Source organism: Brachycentrus maculatus, unplaced genomic scaffold (genome assembly GCF_059751285.1).
Source record: "Brachycentrus maculatus isolate JH-2025_06_01 unplaced genomic scaffold, ASM5975128v1 h1tg000121l, whole genome shotgun sequence".
Lineage (NCBI taxonomy): Eukaryota > Metazoa > Arthropoda > Insecta > Trichoptera > Brachycentridae > Brachycentrus > Brachycentrus maculatus.
Window position 1 is genome coordinate 1,712,813 of NW_028280874.1, and position 22,677 is coordinate 1,735,489.

Genomic DNA, 22,677 nt, shown 5'->3' on the forward strand with positions numbered 1-22,677 from the left:
TTAAGTAAAACTATTATATGTAGAACTAACTACTCTTTTATATCATTTGTAATAAGTAACTTCAATGATTTATTTTTAATTTGGAGTTTTTTTTTAATTTCTTGAATGTTTTTCGCAGATACTTTGTGGCACATTTTATAAACTTTATAATATAAAACAACTTTGTTTTAACCCCTTTTCATTGGTACACTTTTTCCAACCGGTTTCAATAAGAACCTTGTCATCATCACGGTTTATGTACTTATTCTAAAACATTGAAATACTCATTGTTAACGATTTAAAAAACGGGGAAAACTCCTAAATGTTGCTTTTATTGAGCATTGTGCAGCGAATACGTCCACTCCGGACAACAACATTGAGCTACAAATGGAATCGTCCAAAAACAGTATGAAGCCGCGCGCACCTACGTTAAGTGCAGCACACACACCTATTGTGTGGAATTTTTCTAGGAATAGGAATTTGAAACCGGTTGAAAAAAGTGTACCAATAAAAAGTGGTTAAAACAAAGTTGTTTTATTTTATAATGTCTTTTTTTTTAATTATCTTATTTTGCAACGGTCAAACACGCATTAATTATCCGACCGTATTTTTTTCAAATTAAACGTTTATTTAGATATAACATTAGAAATTTTTCAAAAGTTTCTTGTTTGTTTTCTACAATGATGTATATAACATCATTGTAGAAAAATCAAAGTTAAACGGGTTAACAAAGTTATCAAAAGTTTTACGGGAGACGATGAGAAAAAAATATTGGTACATAGAAAAATTACGACTTAAAATGAGTATGGATATAAAAAAAACAACATATTTATTGAATTTTTTTTATTATTAGATTAAAACCAATATTTTTAGCTTTTCCACTTTTAAAAAAGTGGAAAAGCTAAAAATATTGGTTGTAATCTAATAATAAATTAAAAATGCAATTCCATCACGAAGTGTCGGTGGATAATATAAATATTTATTGAAGTTTAATGTAATAAATCAAAAATATCTAAGTGTTAAAAAATATGTTTAAGTTTATGTAAGTAGGTACAAGTATATAAAATAGGTTAAATAATATTATCTGAATATTATCTACGTAAATGTTATGCATTTATGTAATAAAATAATATCATAATCGTTGAACGTGATTTATCTCCTTGAATTATACATAAATTATCTATTGATTATACTGTCTCTGTAGTTTTTTCTTACAGTCTTGCTCTTACTTAAATAATCATTTTCACGTTGGTTTTTTTTTACCTTATATTATTTAAAAGGATATTTTGAACTTATCGAACTTTTAAATTTAAAAAAAAGTTAGTCTTTTCTTGTTAAATTAAGTAATTTAATTATAAATTTCTGGTGAAAATAAGTTTTTTTAGTTATTTTACAATCATTATTTTAAAATAAAACAAAAAAGTAAAATATTTAAAAATTATATTTGACTATAATGTCAGATTATGTACCTACACCGTATGAAATAATGAAATTGTCAAACTATAAAATTTCTTTTTTTTAAGGGTGAAATATTTGTGTGAAAATTATGATAACACTTCAATTTCAATTTCATAGAACTTTCGTACGATTAAATTTACCGTCATAAAAATAGGAATTAAGTTGTGGTAGAGTAGAATCTGCAACTACACTAACTACAGGAACACAACTAGACTTGATACATTCATTTAATATTTTTAAATTTAAAATTAACAAAATTACTTTGAAGAATTGAACGTTTTTTAATCCTAATTTAACAGTGTTATGTTTTCAACATTTATTTATTCCGATTTTTTATTTATATGTATCATATATGTATATATTTATATACATCCTTAAAAATAATCGTAGTAATCCCTAGTTCTTACTCAATAAATAATTTATTAAATTATATATTATCAATGAAAATATTATCAATAAAAAGGAGCTTAGAACATGTAAATGTATTTATTCACGCGCTGTAATATAAAAAAGTGTTAATATTAAGTAAATATTTAATTATTTTAAATTGATAAACTGTATGATTTGTCTTTCTATAAGAACGTAATAATAAATGTTTAAAAATAATTTTCTCACACCTTGTGACTTGCATTGAACGAATTTAATTTGTTCACAAATCTGATTTTAGAGTTATTTATCGATATATATTATATGTTAAATTATATAATTAAATTTACATATAAATAAATATATATATATATATATATATATATATATATATATATATATATATATATATATATATATATATATATATATATATATATATATATATATATATATATATATATATATATATATATATATATATATATATATATATATATATATATATATATATATATATATATATATATATATATATATATATATATATATATATATATATATATATATATATATATATATATATATATATATATATATATATATATATATATATATATATATATATATATACATATATATATATCTATGTATTTTTTAGTCACAAATACAACCTCTACTATTCAACTTAGAAAATTAGAAAAATAGAAAAATAAATCATTCAATACAATTAGCACAGAACCAATAGTGTCATTCTCGTTTTCTAACAACTGTTTCCTACAGGTAACAAAATTTGATAAAATAAAATGTCCCATCATATGAGACGTGCTTTAACATATACATACATACAAACTGATCAAATTAATTAAGTACTTAAATACGTTATTTTTACATTTTTTTTGGAATTGTCAGCATTGCAAAAATTATTTGAATTTTTGAGACCACTGCATTTTTACTGATTACTTTTATCAAAATGACGTTTTTTGATGATAACTTACAATAATACTGTGTGTACATTTTCTCTCCAAAATATCAAATCAAATTTAAGAATTTTACAGATATTATCATTAATACTATAATACATATTATAACTAATCGTATTAAATTAATAAGTTATTTTTAATATAAACTATTGAATATGACCAATATGGCGTTTGATATTCTTAAAATGTATATTTTTATTCTGATATTAAATAACATTAGTGTACATATTTAAAAAAGGAATCTTAACGCTTTGTTACAACATTTAAAAAATATATATTGTCTCCTGACAATACTTAATGGTAAGTTCATTAAAATCTGGTTGGCTTTTGCTCATTTTAAAACTGTATATTGTTAATGTTATAAATGATTTTATTTAAAACAGTAAATCACTTTTTTCTGTATTTACCTTGTAGGGTCTACTCACACACAAAATAAAATCATCGTATCAACGTTATACAAACATAACACATTTCGGGATGATAGAGTTTAAAGGATTGTATTTTTTATTTTTACTTACTTAATACCACTATTTTAGGTTTTTTTAGAATATTTAAAACGATAGCTTTCCTAAAAGAATTTTAGCCGAATTTGATTGAGTTTCCTGCATAATAAATTCATCGAAAAAAGACACAAATACTACGAGATCTTAAGGCTTTACCAAGTCATTTTCTAAAGTGAATTAGTATTTATGTACACAATTATTTAGAAAAAAAAAATTCATTATTTTTAACTTTAGATTACTAAACTATCCTACGATTGACGTTGCAACTTAACATTCATAAAAAATACCACGTATAAATAAATAAAGGAATAAATAAGAGAATTAAAAATTATTATATTAGATCGGCTGTCCAAACTTAGAACACAGTAAGGAACTTTTTTTTTGTAGTACGTTTTTTTTTGCATTTTTGGACTAAGTAGAATCTACTTAGTCCAAAAATGCAAAAAAAAGTACTACAAAAAATATGTCCTTTACTGTGTTTTGAGTTTGGACAGCCGAGATGTATTCGTAACATTTTTTAACCCTTACTGGTCCAATGTCAAATCTCATTCGACATCGATTTTTCCTCTTAGGTCCCATGTCGGAAGTTATTCCACATTTTTTTCATCATAAGTATTATTTATTTAAATTCCAAGCTTACATTTTTGTCACTCGTATCTATTACAACAGTATGTGGAGCAGAGGACGAAAGATTTTTCCCAATTGGAATGCAATATCTACTTAGATTTTTTTAAATTTTGGGTGACCGGAAAGGGTTAAGTTTAAGAGATCAAGTAATAACGAACAAAAAATAATGGTGCATTAGGAAAACACTGTGAATCAGGGAGCGCGGGAACACCGTGAACATTGTTTTTTTTTTAGGAATCGTCATTTACCGTCTTAATTTTTACGATAGTTTAGTGTTCTAGGGTTAAAGTTATCTAAATTATTGAGAAATGTTAAAAATATTTCGCACAATATCTTTTATATAACTAAAATGCTTGCTTAAACTAAATGTAAACTATATTTTCTTCATAGTATTTTGTAGAATAATAAATAAAAAGGTTTTATAAACGTGGTTACTTTTGCTAATTAATCCGCATATCGAAATAATAGTGCTGCAAATTAAAATCTTATGCTAGAATATAATTTATTTAAGTTAAACACAATCTCAAATACTTATATCATATTTTTCAAACGATATCGACTCTTAATAACTTACGTAAGCTTGTAAATAAAATGTACCTACTCTAAATGTTTAACTTTTCCATGGCCTAAATAACTCATAATGTAACTGCGACAATCTTAAATATGATCTACAAATCTTTTTCTTTAATGACTGTCATACTAATGATAACTTAGAGATAAGTGTATTAGATTCTTAACTTTCTATATAAATACATATAGTTAAATCTCTTCATGTGATGTTAATTTTAAATTTAAATATACGAATATTGTTAACTCAAAAAAATGTTGCCAGATCTAGAAATAATATGGATAATTTTAATGGCTTAAAACGGCAAACTGAACAACCTTTATAAAATTTATCGGCAGTAAAATTCGACTGCAGGCCGATTAACGCTTTTAAGTATTGTTTGTGCTGTATTGTCAATAACTGTTCTTAATTAATTCAAAAATAGACCACTTGAAGGTTAACAAAGTCCGAAATCCAAAGTTTTGCTAAGTAACCAAAAAATAATACAGCGCGTTATAATATATGACGCGCCTACCGATTGGGTTAAACTTCAAAGAAAATTACTGTTAGTATTTATTACAAACATTTTTTCTAACATTAATTCTGTTATTGTAAAATTTGAACGTACGTTTTTAATGTACACATTTAAAAATATATGTTTATACTTATACAGTAATTTCCCATGAATTTAAAATGGCTAACATCGAAATTAATTTGACGGATTAAAAATAACAAAGGTAATGAATGCTTCATATCAAAGATTATTTTAAATATTGATATTTATAAAATACAGGGAGGTCGTGAGGGAGATTGAAAATGTATATGTATTTCTGAGAAAAACATTATGACATATATATCATTCATGTTATAAACTTAGCATTGGATTGAGGGATTGTAAATAATATTATGCGCTCAAACATTGTTTTTTTCTAAAGTATATAAAAATCCAAAATATATTGAATAGTAAAGCGAGGATACGTTTGGCTTGTTTGAATTTCAGAAATTCGTTAAATGCGTAAAATAAACAATTAAATATTTTGAAATATAATACTTTGAGACGGTTCTTCAAATTTGTAAATACACACATATCGCATAATATTAAACAAAAGTTTCACATTCCCTTAAATCTGTCTTGGTACCTACGAAATCAATTTTATACCATTCAAACACATGGTACCTTATTTACTAGTACTAGGCAAATCACAAAATATAAATCTGAATGTTTATATTTTTAAATTCAAAATACCAGATTTTTAAGTCCAAAATTACGAATGCTGGATGCAAAATAAAAAAAACCCATATTCTCAGGTCTCACAAAAATTTTGTTAAAAAATAATTATCATTTACCATAAAAACATTTGAGTTTACTATTTTGTTACCAAAATTGCTTCGTAATTTCCGATACTGGATACTTCATTCACTTATTGTAATTTCTAGACCAATGTTACGTTAAAATTTCAATTTTGAAATTTATCAGCAATCATGGTATGTAAATATATTTAATCAAATTGTATTGTAAGCAAAAACTTATTTGCATGATAACAAAGTAAAAATCATGAAAATATTAGGTTTTTCGTAATAACAAAACAAACTTCTTAATTAATAAGTTTCATGTTTTTAAACCACACTTTTTTATGGACCATCGGTACCTAATAACTATTGTTTCTATTTCGTGACCCATCAATCTATAGATATTGCATTTATCTATATTCTGTTATATTAATTAGTGTTTTGAAATGAATAACGATGTAATATCAAATAACAAATAAAAATATATGATTATCACAAATGATTGTATCATATCGGCTCTTAATATCAAAATAAAAAGAAATTATTTATTTATTTAAAAGTAAATGTATAACTATGTGTAAATGTTAATGAAAATAAATGTATATCTGTTAGTACGCTCAAATATATAAAAAAAAACAATTATCGTTGTATTTATTTCATTAAAATATATTTCTCAAAACCTTTTCCCTTCCAATGCACATAAATTTAAAATTAACTTAACTTTGTTTATTTCATTATAATATAATAATATAATTTTCATTTAAAAATCTCTCCCGAATTGTAATAAAGGACATGAATTTATTGCTGAGGTTGAGTTGCAAAATATCACTTAAAGATATATTTAAACAACGTCAATTCAGGAGTATAATTTTAAGGAACAAAAAAGAAGTAAATGCTATAAAAAAATACTACATATTTATAAATATCATTGAGAGGGGCCTCCTAAAATTGACGCCTACCAAATCGTCATTGCTCAAAATTTTGGATTTTTATTTTTATTACTCATGGCAACACTAAAATACTATTGACAACATTTTATTTAAAATGGTATCCGCACCACTGACAGCAGCTGTCAGATATGTCTTCGAATCAAATAAACGTAGTTTTACATTGTAGCAATGGTGGGAAAGCGGGAAAATAATCAATCAGCACCGAAATCTAAACATGGAACTTTTGTTTACATCGTCGGTTTCTTTCTCCTAATATTCTCAGTTTTGCTTGTTTCCAGGTTAATTACTCATATTAAATTTACGTTTGACCTCTTTACTTGCGAAATATGTTTTTTGCTCACTTAAAACGAACGTGTTTTTGTGTTTCAGTGTTGTGGATTCGATCACTGTTGTCACGAGCTACATCGGCGGTTTCCTGTTTTGTTACTTAGTGCTTAAATTCAAAAGCCAGTGTCTTATATGTGTGTCTTTGTTGCTTAATTACTTCGAAGTGAGACGGAGTTCGAGAGAAAGCAAATTGCCGGAATCTCGCAAGGTAACTTGTTTTCCCGCTAAATCACCCTGAGATATTTATGCCTATCTTTTTTGCACCCTTGTTAATGTACATTTTTATTTATTTTAGGTTGGCTGTAGTGTCTGTGGAGGGGCCGGATGTTCTAGACATTTGGAAAGTACTGAGCCTTGGGAAAGTCTCCACATACACAAGCAACTCGATCAAGCAATAGAAGATGTAAGATGAACCCATTACTTCGTTGAAAAACACGTTTTTCGAACATACAAATGATATTTTTGCTTTATTTCAGTTTTACCATATAATTTTAAAAGAGTTTATTAGCGGATGGTATTCGAAAATTACAAAGGAACAAAGTCTCCTCATAGAGCTTCGATTTCTGCTGAGGTTTTCTTCAAGCTCGTTATTAAAAAGAGCGCTTAAGGTTGGTATCTTATTATTTTTATTTTACGTTTCCTTTCTTCATCTCCATAATCGGTAAAAATAATAATAGCCATTATATCTGTCATATTATGATGCCCTATATAAAATAGAAACTTAAAGTGATCACTTAACCAGCCTACAACAGGTCACACGCCCTGTAAATACCCAGGCTTCTATATTCTTCTTCATCTATGTTGAGATGTCCAAATTATATTGTTTGATTATTTAGAGTTTTTTCAAATTGTTGAGCTGTTTTTTTGATGATTAATTGCCAAATTGCATTAGCTTTGAGAAAAACATATTTGCTAAATCAAAATTGGCAAATACAAATAGACCCACAACATTTACAATATGTATATTGTATTTTGTTCATTAAAAAATTAGTTTTAATTTTTGTGTTACGTTATGTCTTCTTATGTTATATAGATTATTAATATGCAGTTGGAAAAATTTGTTTTAGAAAATTTCTTGACAAAAAACTGGAGGATCAAACGATTTAAAGGCATAAATTATTGGTTCAAATCTAAAACTTTTATGTCTAATACCTGCTATATGAGTATGTCTTTATTCCGACAATATATCAAGACTACATTGATTGGCCTTTCAATATGAGAATACAGGTCAAATCTCTTTGTAGCGAATATCGAATTAACAAAATTTCCAGTATAACGAATCTTCAATTCGTCCCCGGAAAACTTTCATATAAAATGTACTGAACCAAAAATCAATGTAGCAAAGCCGATCTCAGAATAAAGAACTTTTTTTTCGTGATATTAAAATGATGTTTTACAATTACAATTCATTTAAAAAGATAGAGAAGTCCAAAAGAAAATTTCCGATTTTTTTTATCAACAATTAAAAACCTATTTGAACTTGCTTTTTAATTCACTTTTCTTTCATTGCTAATAAATTTATTTTATTCCAACAAAGTCTCACAGTTTGAAAATCGTAGTTTCATTTCTGTTGTCCTATAGTAGGTAGGTACCTATATTGTATTGATCACTGGCCGGAAGATCGGGTGTAGTGTAACAGTAATAATTAATATTAATTTTCTAATAAGAGCGTGAATAATATAGCAATAAAATAAATTTAAAATGTATCATATCCCATACATCCAGTGTGAATTTTCATTATAGCGAAATATTTTTTTGGTCCCGTGAAGTTTGTAATACCGAGATATGACCTGTATATTGAACGTTTCCACTGATTGCAGGTCAACATTGGCCAACTGATTACCAACAAGTTAGTTCCTTGTGCGTTGAGTCACTATGCCGTTTGCACAGACGCCGACCGACTCATGGGCGACAAGGGCTATGCGAGCCTTCAGGAGGCTGCAATTAATGGACCTTTGAGATATTCCTTACATCCCGCAGTAACTAACAGAGAGACTGAACTCGAATACCTAAAAAGTGTCACGAGAGCTATAATGCCCTATTTATTACCAAAAGAAGATTTTCAATCTAAGTTTGTATTTAAACTATGTAAAACATTTTCAAATATAACAGATACATGATATAACAGATGAGATTACTTATGTACCATATTTACGGCAAAATTTATGATCACCCCAAGAAAAACTATTTTTACTGATTTTATAAATATAAAAATAAATATTGACTTAAACAAAAAAATTATTTATAAATACTCGTTTAGTGATTTTCATTCTTATTTTATTTTACATTAAAAACGGAAAAAATTGGTAGTAACCCAATAATAACTTCAGATCAGTGTCAGATTTTAAGAAAATATTTATATTAACACACTTCGGACGGGAAAGGTACGTCTACCCGTTTAGTCAATTGATGCTTAAGGGCGGAAAGGGTATTTTTACCTTCCGCGCCGGCCTCATTTCAAAGTCAGAAAAGAAGGAATTATCTAATGTTTTTATATGAATATTATTTACCAATCTCTTTGTTAAGGTCTTAAATATATGTACATAAATATCAAATCCTGTCACCAGCGGTCCGCAGGCGTAAAAAACACCCGTCTGATATTTGTTAATGCCACATGACCAGAAATTTAGAGGATCTCATTTATATAATTTCAAATATTACTGAATTAAATCTTAAATAATATTTTGCTTTGTTCAGTATCAATATTTTGTTTGTCTACTTGAATTGTAAGCAATATTCTATTTGTCTTCTTATATTGTAAGCAAAGCCTATTTTAGTGGCTGGTTAGTTATTTTTTTTATTGATTTAATTCCTTTTCATTTGTTATGTATAAAATAAGTGATGTTTGTTTTGCAGATTATTGAATATATTAGTACGGGAAATATTTGCCGGGTGGGTTTTATTATCATTAACGGATATTTTGTCCGATCCGGGAATTATAAACACTTTAGTGATTCTAGCAACAAGTGATATAAAGTTGTCAAAACTGCCTGAATTTCCAAAACACCAGGTAACAACAATAAACATTCATTTATTGATCTTTATCTTTTATCTTTTTATCTTTATTGATTCATCAATAAATATTTTATTTATGACTTCAAGCTTGATTAATTTATGTTCATTTTTCAGGTTGAATTTTTAGCAAATTTTGTAGGAAGTAATAATTATAAGCGATCTAGATTATTAAATATTGATGTTTCTGAAATTTTTAAAAACCGCGAGTACCTGTATGCTTTCATGCAATATTTGAAATCTGCTGGAAAAATTCATTTACTCCAGTTCTGCATGGATATAGGTAAGGAAAGAATTGGCATTATATGTTTGTATCTTACTCAGCATATCAAGGAATTATATTTTCCTATTATATGTAATAATAAAATATAATAACTTTTGCAAATAAAAATTAAAATAATGGAGTGTAGAAAAAATTCAATATGCTTGGTTTTGTCAATTTATTTCTCAAATTCCATTACAATATTTCTATATTTTTATCAACTTAAAATTTTATTAAGTTATGAATTATTAAAAAACAAGTCTTGACTGCGTAATTTTTTGCAGTATGCACAAAATATTTTGATAAATTTTTACCTCTCTGTTATCTTGAACCAAAAATACTTTTTCTACTCGTAAATCAATGAAATGAGTATTATGTAAGTTGATGTATTTTTATTAAATATTTTTCTGTATTTTCATCATTCTTACATATCGAAGACATTTTATTTATTGTTTCGGCATTAACTTTGTGATAAGACATGTTACAATGATTAAAGAAAACACTTGTTGTAAATGCTCAGACTTCCATATTCTTCTTCATCTTTAATGAGATGTTAAAAAATAATTATGATTCATTCATTTCTCTGTTTTCTCTTTCAGATGAATTTAATAAAAAAATGCTTAAACCTGACTTGAAAGCCGAGGAAGAAGCGATTCTATTCAACAATGCTTGGGACATTTATCTCATGTACTTTGTCAAGGAGAGCCCTTCGCATATTAATTTTTCTAAAGAAAATGTGGACCAATTGAAGACTATCCTTAGCGAGGGAGTGTCTAATATTACAAAATTACAAACGAGCAAGGCTCTTTACCAAGCTTATGATCATGTTTATACAATGCTGGATCAGATCTGGGCACCAAAATTCTTTGATACAGAAGATGTAAGTATAGGTGGAACAGTGGCATGCACAAAATTAGGTAGGCCAGGGGTTCTCTTCACATCAGGGTAGGCCAGGGGTTCTCTAAGTGTGCGCTGCAGCGCTCTGGTGCTCCGTAGTAAGTTAAGACAGGCGCCGTGAGTCGATCCTCTATCATTATCCGAAACCACAAATATTCTCGAGTACCTATAAAGCAAGAATTTCTTTTTTTAGAGCTAGCATCTTTCTACCCAACTACTATTATTGTAGGTATGTACCTACCTATTTCTTTCGACTATAATATATCGCTCACTCCTTTCAAGAACGTCATAAATCAAAAAACTTGATTTTTCAGGAGAACGTTTTTAAAGTTTCAAAATATAACACAATATATTCAAAATAAATATCAAGCCACTTATTGAACTTTTTACTGTGCAACAGATCTTTTAAGGTAAAACCTGAAGGTTTTTTCTCCATTTGAAAAATATTTTGTATATTTAAAAAAATAATTAAACAATTCCTTGTTTTCAAAATCCAAAAACAACATTTTCTGCCCTATAGCGGGTAAATATTAAGTTATAAGTATGCCTCTTTGGCTGGGATATAGTACATTTTCTGGGCATTCCGAAAACATGCACAACTGAAAATTGACAATTTTTTATTTATGACGTTCTTGAAAGGAGTGAGCGATATGTATTTACATATATAGTTACATTGAATTTTTCAAATACCTTACTAAAGTAGGGCGCCGTGACAAAATACTAAACTTGTAAGTGCGCCGTGGGCTGAAAAACATTGGGAACCCCTGGGGTAGGCGGTAGGGTTGGGTAAGGATAAGGCATAGTAGGCACTGGTTGTGTTTCTATATGGAACGCAAGTAATCCAAGGTAGGCACTGCTCTTCTGCCTACTAGAATGCACACATCTTAGGTGAAATACTTCCCTTTGCCGTATACATTACTGATTTTTCGAAGCAACCTCAAAATTAATTTGAACCTTTTACAAATGAAACCCAAGTTGTGAAGCGTTGGTCTAATAAGCCAAATTTAACTTCCCTAAAATGTAGTAGTTGTAATAATTTTATTTTTTTACAACTGAAATTAATTTAGTTTTATAAACTGTTTGGGAAAGATATACTGGAATTTATTTTGTTATTTTAATAAATCATAGTGAGCTTTATATACTTAAAATCTCAATCGATGGTGCCAATACTCTCATGTGAAAGAATTCAAAGACCACCGCATATTTACATAGAATTAATCTAGTATAAAATGTTCAAAAATGGGCAGAGTTATGAATGTTACACAAGTATAAAAGTGATCACTTAAGCCAGCCAAACGTCAGGTTGTAAGCCCTGGAATGCTCAAATTTCCATCTTCTTTTGTTTAAAAATGATAGATGCTTAGACACCTAAAATAAGTTATATAAAAGCTAGGTATTGCATATTACATTCATTTCGTGGGTGATGACTTCATATTTGCAACAAAAATGCTTTTTATAAATAATGCAATGTGTTATTATTATTTTTAGTTTTACAAACTAATTTTTGGACATAGACCATCAAAAGATTATGTTAAGAAGAATATGAATAAGTGAGTTTTATACATTTTATTATTCAAATATAAAAAAGAGTGTGTAATGTACCAACTTTGTAAACATTTGTTTTTGGTTGTTATAAATTAATTTCTAGGAAAGTGGACAAGAGTTCGACAAATAAATTAGGAAATCAGATTTCTAAAATGAGAGGCTCGATCAAGTCTGATACATTAGATGGGCAAGTGTTGGAATCGGCCGATAGTGTGGTGCGGCTGGGGGGTGATGGAGATCTACTCGATGGAAGTGAGGTGGACTTGCAATACTCCGATATCCTGGCCGACTATGCCAAGCTCAAGGAAAGAGATTTAACATCTTGGAGAGTCTCTATAGAGGATGTTAAGGAAAAAAAGGTAACTTATCAAAAAACATAACACTTCTGATAGGTTCTTAACACATTTCAGACGGGTGTTTTTTTACGCCTGTGGACCACTGGCGACAGGATTTGAGAATTGTGTACATATAGTTTAGACCTTAACAAAGAGATTGATACATAATATTCATATAAACATTTTAAATAATTCCTTCTGTTCTCACTTTGAAAAGAGACCGGCGCAAGATGTAAAAATACCCTTCCCGTCCTTAAGCATCAATCGACCGAACGGGTAAAAAAAAACCTTTCCAGTCCTAGTGACTTTGACTTCCAATATAGTTTTTTGTAAAATTCCGAAAAAAAGTTTTGTGGTTTTAGGTTTCATTTAATAAAATAGATAGAAATGCATATTTTAAAATTGATTTAGATGAAAATTAACACACTTAGGACGGGAAAGGTATTTCTACTCGTTTGGTCGATTAATGCCTAAGGACGGCAAGGGTATTTTTACCTTCTGCGCTGGCCTCATTTGTAAGGGAAAATGAAGGAATTATCCAATGTTATTATATGAATATTATAAATACCAATCTCTTTATTTAGGTCTTAACTATATGTACATAATTATCAAATCCCGTCGCCAGCGGTCCGCAGGCGTAAAAAATACCTGCCTGAAATGTGTTAAATGAGTTTTTCCATATGTCGGTTACGGTTGAACGACGTGACGCAAATGGAATAATATTACATGTAGTGCCGTGTCGGGTATCCTGTTGGTCACCCTGTCCGTGTCCTGCAGTCCTGTTTTGACAAGTTTGACAGATCAGTGCAAGTACTACACGTTGTACATAGTTTTAATTTATACTTGTCGTTAATTTAATTTGCCAATAAAGTGTGACTTTTACATGAAACAGTTTCATTACATTAATGTTTTACATATACGACCATATTTTTTGTTGGCGTGAAGAAAATATAAAGCCAAGCTGCACGCATGTAGAGACAGGCTGCGTCAGATATTTTTAATAGCAGTTTGCACAGTGTGCGTGGCCGACATCGGTAAACGACAATGTCATAAGCCCTGTAAATACCCAGACCATATTCTTCTTCATCTATGTTAAAATGTGAAATTTTAAAAATATTTTTATGTATATGCTTTAAATTTAAGCACTTATTCAACCCTTTGACTGTGGCTTATACATTCATTTATGACACTGTATAAAATTGTCTGTTAAATGATTATCACTGATTGACAGAACATTTGATTAAAAACTTTTTATTGTAAAATGATATCCTCTGATTGCAAGTTGGGTTTATAAATAAAATAATGTTTTCATTTTTATTTTTAAGGCCAACAGTAAAACTGGTATCAAGCATTTTTTCACCATAAGTGTGTTAAAAACAGATCCACTTAGTTTAGGAAACGAAAGGCGATGGACAGTAGATAGAACGGATAATGATTTCCACACGTTGAAGGCTAAATTAGTGGAATTCCACGGAGAAGTTGAAATGGGAGATGCCTATGTGCCATCGAAAAGGTACACATTATTTTTTTATATCATGAATGCATTTATGAGATATACTATAAAATAACACATTATCTATGTTGTATTCTTTGGGCTTTCATATATATATAGTGTAGACATTGTACATGTGCAACTATGACACAATGGGGTTTGAACACCCTTGAACCTATAATTAAAAAAAAAAAAAAATATATTAATTCATAAATACACACATTTTCTTTTACTATATGTATTACGGCTCTTTAGGCATGGCCTATGTTGAGCCGAAATACTTACATGTTAATACAATTATAAGATTATATACATTACATACAATAGATACAATAATAATTTACAGTATAAAGGTTTTACAATGAAATAATTACACCTGGACTTTAATTAATTCACTTTCTACCTTGTCCCTTCCAACGAGAAGCAACCATCGACGGGCACTGTTCTTAAAGACATGATCACTACTGGAATTCTTAACAAGTTTTGCGGAAAAAACCTTAAATATCAGCCTGTTGGAAAGAGAATTTGTGGCACTTACCTCATACATATTTATACTTACTCAAAATGTAGTTTTGTCGCATTAATTGAGTATGCCCTGTGTATACCCTGTGTGAATTAAAATTTTTATATTTCATTTTAACATACCTGTTTTTTAGAGTAAAAGCAGCTGCCGAAGTACGGAAAAAGAAATATGAAGTGTTTCTACAAAATCTTCTGTTGAAGCCATTGCTAAAGAGCAGTGATCTATTGCATTTATTCCTCACCGCCGATGACGATTTCGCCTCTTTAGCCGAACAAGCCAGACCCGGCTTCTCTATAGTACCTGATTTAGGAAATATATATCAAACCGTTACTCATAAGTTAAGGAAGGAAAAGGGACAGCATTTAGACACATTCATGAATACTTTTTTGATATCCACCGATGTAGACTATTACCATTCACTGTAAGTTTTACTTCAATTGTACTTTTATTTTCTTTCTTAGTTTTCCTCGTTTTTAAATTATATTTTAAACCAGACCATTTGAAAATTCTTCTTCTAACTTTTATCTAAACACAATAGTGTAAGAGGCTCTACATCATATAGAAGCATTGTTGTCTTGATCATTAAATACATGAAGGAAAGATGATCAGCCCTGCGCTTCAGGTACCAGTCCGGGGTATTATTAGAGTGAAGTATCACTTTAAAACATTTTGACCGCTCTAAGAATCAAACCCAGGATCTCCTGGGTTTGATTCCCAGCGCTGACATGCTGACTACTACACTACGGAGGTGGACAATTAAAAATTTGAGGACTTAAAATAAAAATTTGAACAATTAACTTCAATAATATTATTTTTTGACATCTCATCAAAGTTGAAGAAGAATACGGAAGTCTGGGCATTTACGGGGCTGACGACCGTCATAGGCTGGTTTAAGTGATCACTTTACACTTTAGTGATGACGGTCGTCAGCCCCGTAAATGCCCAGACTTCCATATTCTTCTTCAACTTTGATGAGATGTCAAAAAATAATATGAAAATAACTCCTGTAATTGGAGATAATCCAGATTTTGTGAACAAGTATTTGGACACACTCAAAATGTTGTTCAATAATATTAATAAATATACTTGTAGTCCCAAATGCTCATAAAAACCAAAAGAAAATATTTTCATGTTTAGTTTTTAGTTAACCACCCATATATTAATTTTTTTTTCTAACCAAAAAGTTGCAGTTTTTTTTTAAATATACAGATTAAAATTATAATCGTAACACGTAACTCTAGTGAAACTGTAAGACAGTAAATTTAGTGATATCTCTCTGATCCACGTAACATAGAATTTCAACAACAAAATACATGCTTTCTATATGTATTGTAAAATTTAAAAGTTAATCTTGTTACATTTTTGTTCTTGATATCGTTAATGCTTATGTATGCATAACAACATAACAAAGCAAGATATTTCTAGGAAAATTTTAGTATTTTTTTAAACCGAAACCGGCAGTGTTTAATATTTCGTGCCAATTAATTGCACATAAATTGATTCGTATTTTATAGCAATGAACATGAATATTTATGTTACATGTTTTAGTAAAGAAGATTCACGAGATATTGATAATGGAGAGGAAGCTGCAGATGTATTGAGTCTTGCATCCTCCGCAACATCAGACTCCAATACGGGGAGATGCATCACGGATGGTGTTTTTGGGAACAATTTCAATATGAAAAGTAAAAAGGACATAACATTACAAAATAAAACATACAAAGCTGCAGGATTTACACAAGTTATGCCATTTTTATGTAAGTATTAACCACTTAACTGACAAATTTTGGCGAGAAAATTTGCCGGTACAAGAAATCAAGTCGAAATAAGATTGTCAATAAAAACAAATGGGACTCAGAACAAATGGGGCGAAGCAGGACTGACGAGTCGGAATACTTTTTACCCGAACAGTGCTCTGACTCATCAAATGCAACACCAACTCCTCGCCCGAGTCACACTTGAGCTAGTCAGGGAACTAGTTGACATTATTAGCTATTTGATAAGATGTCAAAAAAATAACTCCTAATACGAAAATAACTCCTGTAATTGGAGATAATCCAGATTTTGTGAACAAGTATTTGGACACACTAAAAATGTTGTTATTAGCTATTGTTGAAATTGTGTACAACTTTCATTCTTAAAATATAAACAATTATAATTTTAAAAAATTGGACAAATTATTTAGCGCCGTTTTCGTGACAAATCACCTCTAGACAATTAACAGTAATTTAAACATTTAAATAACATACGTAAATAATTATTTTTCCACGTCAACATATGTAATATAATAATAATGATTTTTTTTTAATGCGATGGTTTGGACATGAACGAAGTGAGGAAAGAACGATAGGCATTGAGAATTAAATGCCAGACTATGCATATCTTTGAAAATATTCTTCATTTCTTCCACATTACGCAACTCCTCATACAGACCTGCCGATTATTTCAACTCTTGACCTGACCGCTTTCAATTATATGACATACCTGATCATGCCAAGTTGAGTGTATAAGATTATTATATTTTTTTATTGATTTCAGTGTCTGATGTTTTCAAAGTTCATAAATGGATATTGTCTCTTTCGGAAAGTATAATCAGTCTTGGGACACCTAATATTGATGGTGCATTTGACAAATACATAACTGATTTGTTATGTTCGGTACTTTCTCCTCCTAGATTGGCACACCTTATTCAATTAGGACAAGGTAAAACAATTGTATTTAACCTGTAAAGTTTACATCTCCGACTTTTATTTAGTTTCCAATTATATGCAGTAGAACCCCGATTATCCGCATCTTTATTATCTGGGCTTTCGATTATCGGAATGGATGAAAATATAATAATAAAAATATGAATTTGCGGATTTGCAAGACGCAAATTGCATCTACGTTTGTTATTTTATAACGCATAATATTTTTGCCATTGCGATTTGTGTTTTTCTCAATGACACTGTACATTTGCAGTATTCGCAATTTGACAGCTTCGAAAAGAACTTCTGGCTTGAAGCAGATATCAATATATTTATTTAATATTAATATTTAATATTGAAGCTGCTTGTTAATCTAGACTAATAAAAATTACTAACCCATTCGGTAGTGTGGCCGTACTTGGTTGCCCAAACAAAACTTTCCTCAAAGAAGTAAGTATGTACGGCCGCGCTTATAACTAAAGCCCATTTATTTCTGAATACATTTATTTCTAAAATGGCACTTGTACTGCCATTTGTGGTTGTATTTTAAAACTAAAATCACGCTTCAGATTATTTTTCTGTTTTACCTACCTGCTTCCAGTCAGTTTCTACCCCGCACAGCGACTTTGTCATCAGACCATCTTTTCTGACACTTTTTTTACTCTACCAAGGTCTATATCTCAAAAATTTTGGTGTGCATGTTGTCAATCATGTTTTTTTTATTACCTGAATTTGTCCTTATCCTGACTACCTTCATCTCCAATTAGTCTGAATAATCGGGGTTCTACTGTTTTCATACAAAAAACAGAAAATATATATTAATGTTTATATGTTCAATCTCATTTCAGCTATTTTGTTTGAGGATAAAGTTCCTCTAAGTAAGAAAAGCGAACCGAACGAAAGACGAACAACTGCCAAGAACCAGTTACAAACAGGCTTTCCATATCTACTCACTACTTTGTTGGGTCCAAATTTTCTGAAAGGGGTCGATGATTTGTTTGAATTTTTGCAGCATCCTTTACTTAATAAACAAGTAAGCTACTTTTATTAATTTGTGCATATTTTTGTTTTCACATATCGCTCACTCCTTTCAAAAACGTCATAAATCAAAAAACTTGATTTTTCAGAACGTTTTTAAAGTTTAAAAATATAATACAATGTATTAAAAATAAATATCAAGCCACTTACTGAACTTTTTACTGTGCAACAGATCTTTTTAAGTAAAACCTGAAGGTTTTTTCTCCATTTGAAAAATATGTATTTAGTCTATTTTAAAAAATAATTAAACAATACCTTTTCTTCAAAATGCAAAAACAACACTTTCTGCCCTGTGGCGGGTAAATATTAAGTTAAAAATATGCCGCTTCTGCTTGGATATAGTAAATTTTCTGGGCATTCCGAAAACATGCCCAACTGAAAATCGACAAATTTTGATTTATGACGTTCTTGAAAGGAGTGAGCGATATGTTTTGGTACATTCTGCATCATTATCAAATACCGTACACAATATGGTGTTTGATAATGATACTGAACGCATTGAAACTTGTGTCATAATGGATTTTAAGAAAAAGTGAAATTTACCAAGTGAGATTTAAATTTTAAGTATTATTCTTTCATTTCAGTTAATCTATAATCTTCTGGATATATTGCTTGCGGAGCTGTTTCCTGAACTTGAAATCGTTACTTAAGTCTTTATATAAGCAATATTCTCACTCTGTAATAATAAGCATTCTATATATTTTTTATCTCATAAACATACCGTCGATTGCCTTTAAATATGTCAGTTTGAGCAATATGAATAGAGAAACTTCAACTATATTATGTTATCTTTCAACTTCTCATATAAGGTGTTTTTTTTATTCCCTTGTTTTTTGGGGAGGTTCCGTTCTTAATAGTAACAAGATTATTAAGATCGGAACTGGCTTCTATTTTCAAGTATGAGTCGCCTTTTTTATAAATGTTTTGCAAAAATGAATTTTAGAAATAAATATTGAAACAAACATTTATTTCCCAATTGCCTTTGTTTTATCATACAAGCTATCAAAATTTTACTCTCATTAAAGCAATATTGAAGGATATGAAAATAAATAAGGGTATAGAATATCAATAAACTTTTATCTGATTGCATTTTAACACTGGATTTAACCTCAGTTAGATGACATTTTCATCTTTTGGTTCCATCAGATACATAAGAGCTGTTATTGAATCTTGTATATACAACGTCCAAGACTTCAGGCAATATTAATACTTAATAATGGGCAGAACTTTAAATGTCATATAAGTGCATAAAGTGATAACTCAGTCAGCCGATGATAGGTCCCTGTAAATGTCCAGTCATTCATATTTCTTTTCAAAGATACTTCATCTCTGTTGAGATATCCATATATTTTGATAGATAATCTATGAACACTGAGGGACTTTACAACATTTTGAGTGTGTCCAAATACTTGTTCACAAATCCGGATTATCTCCAATTACAGAAGTTATTTTTTTGACATCTCATCAAAGATCTTTGTCCAGATCTATAAGTTCTATCATCTCATCGTAAATGCCCTGACTTCCATATTCTTCTTCATCTTTGATGAGATGTCAAAAAATAATATGACTGAGGGACTTACTATACCTACTTGAATTTCACAAACATTGGTGTAATGCACTATCTCGACAATGCTTTATTTTTTAAGAATGTAAAAATCGGATACAGGTTCAAATATAAAAAAAAATAGTAGAACTTTGAATAACCTAAAATCCTGTCTAGAAACTGATGTATCTTTTCATCAGGAGCATTGTTCATGTTCCAAACTATTTGTAAGCCAAAATTTTACTGTAATACATATGTAACATAGAAATTTTACACATTTACTGTTTGACTGAGAATGCAGTACCAGCACGAAGCATTTGGAGTTACCTGCTTCAAGCTACCGCGGTTAGGCATTCTACAGTTTCAATGTAGAATGCCTAACTTGTTATTGACAACTAACGGTTGTTATTGACAGCTGCAGTTGACTTGCTATCGAGTGTATGCAGAATGAGAAATGTGTATTTAGTTTGCGGATTGCCCAACTTTGGCCACGTGAAACGTTTGATCCGATTGCTAGAAGCTGCTTTTTTTCTACATTCATCCTTTTTCAAGTATACTTTTTGATGCTTGCATACTTTTAGCGAAATATCCTGGTATTGCCAATGCTTAATGAGCTTTTCATAAGATTAATTTTTTTGTACTTTTTTACTATATTAAGACACATTCTCTTTGTTTTTACCGTTCATCTAATTGATATTCCAAGGTAAAGCAGGAATATTGTGAAAATGTGTGATATATTTCTGAATGTTTTGATATTTTGAACTCGCAATATTTTAAGAAATATATTTTTCTTGATATTATTAAATATGTCAAAGTATTTTTTTCAAAAACAATTTAATATTATGAATAATTATCAAATTTGAGTACATTTGAAATATCAAAACGAAGTGCGGCTATATAATTGTGTTTTTTTTATTATTATTTTTTTTATTATTATTATGTTTTCTTCACAATCTTAAAATCGATATTTCTAATAATATACACAATTTAATAAGAAACTTAACAGTTGCCTCAGTTTTAGAAAATGTTCATAATGTATATAAACAATATTTGTTTTCCATTTTTTTTTTAAATCTCATAATATACTAGTACATACTTGGTGCCATTATTTAAATGTTCAATATTAATATAAAATCAGATGTTTTTAATAGTTTTTCAAATTTTATTCATAGCAATATTTTCAATGTGTTTAGGGTTTATTATCGTCTGTTTTTCAGAATATTGATGTCATTTTCTCACGATAATACTTAGTAAAAAAATCAACTGTATTATACACATTCAAGTTATTTCTACAAAATAAATCAAATATTTACTATGACTGTTGTTTTATGTTATAATGTACAAAATTATAAAACACCGTGTAAAATCAGAATTGATCTTGAAAAATGTATTATATATTATCATAGTTTTTAAGCATAAATCTAGTATCTACAACTTTTTTAAAGCGCTTTATTATTTACATTAAATGAAATTAATTTACACAAAATTTACATGAATTTATAGTATAATATCCACAATAATAATAATAATACCTATGTATATATATTTTTTGGTATCTTTTCAGTTATTAAATGAAACATATCAACTGATAACTATGAGTGTATTTTTAAATAAATTTAGTATGATTTTATCATAATGTATTTGAACTAAGCAGTTCCGCATATTACTACAGTTGAACTTCAATAAAGCGGAGATCTTGCAATAAGGAAATTAACATAGAAAGTCAAAGATATTTTAAATGTAATTAGCCATCTATTTAATACTTATTTCTATTTATATTATTCTCCCTTAATACCGATTAAGGATTTCACCTAATAGCACGCAATAATAAAATTTTAAAGTCTTAAATATGATAGCCCAATATATAATTTTTCATTTTGCATTTGAAAATTTTCGATTGCCGTTATGTATGGTGATCCTTTCGCACACATTTTATTTGTCATTGTTAATATCATTCCAATATTTTCCTAATACGTACATATATAGGTATTCCATCTATGTATGCAAATATTTGTTTGTTCAAAATCTTAAATCTCTCAAGTTATTTACTGATTGCTTTAAAATTTTATTTTTTATATTTGAATTTGTAATATGTATAATAGTTCAACTGTATATGTGTTACCTAGTTCTACATATTGTCCTCTTTTTAAATTTTATTAATTGTAAATTAATGTTCCTTTTTGGCTTTGAATATTGATTCGTAAGATATCACCCAAGCATACAAATAAATTATTTTGAAATAAGTAGTACAAAATTTTATTTTTAGTAGTTTTATACCCTTAATTAGTTTATTAACACATTTTTATTTTTCTG

The 22,677-nt window shown here is 28.9% G+C and overlaps 2 protein-coding genes across 2 annotated transcripts in view; one reads left to right on the forward strand and one right to left on the reverse strand.

The window, feature by feature from the left end:
- The window catches only part of brn (beta-1,3-galactosyltransferase brn), a 435,255-nt gene that overhangs the window by 319,754 nt on the left and 92,824 nt on the right, over positions 1-22,677 (reverse strand). The window lies entirely within an intron of this gene.
- On the forward strand, positions 6,782-20,508 carry LOC148309576 (sorting nexin-14-like). Its single transcript, XM_088259944.1, has 16 exons — positions 6,782-6,981; positions 7,073-7,238; positions 7,326-7,433; positions 7,507-7,638; positions 8,851-9,101; positions 9,887-10,040; positions 10,160-10,325; positions 10,904-11,184; positions 12,690-12,751; positions 12,850-13,105; positions 14,407-14,594; positions 15,230-15,517; positions 16,645-16,853; positions 17,635-17,799; positions 18,632-18,816; positions 19,406-20,508. The coding sequence occupies exons 1-16, from the start codon at positions 6,872-6,874 to the stop codon at positions 19,469-19,471; spliced, it is 2,787 nt and encodes a 928-aa protein (XP_088116070.1). The 5' UTR covers positions 6,782-6,871; the 3' UTR covers positions 19,472-20,508.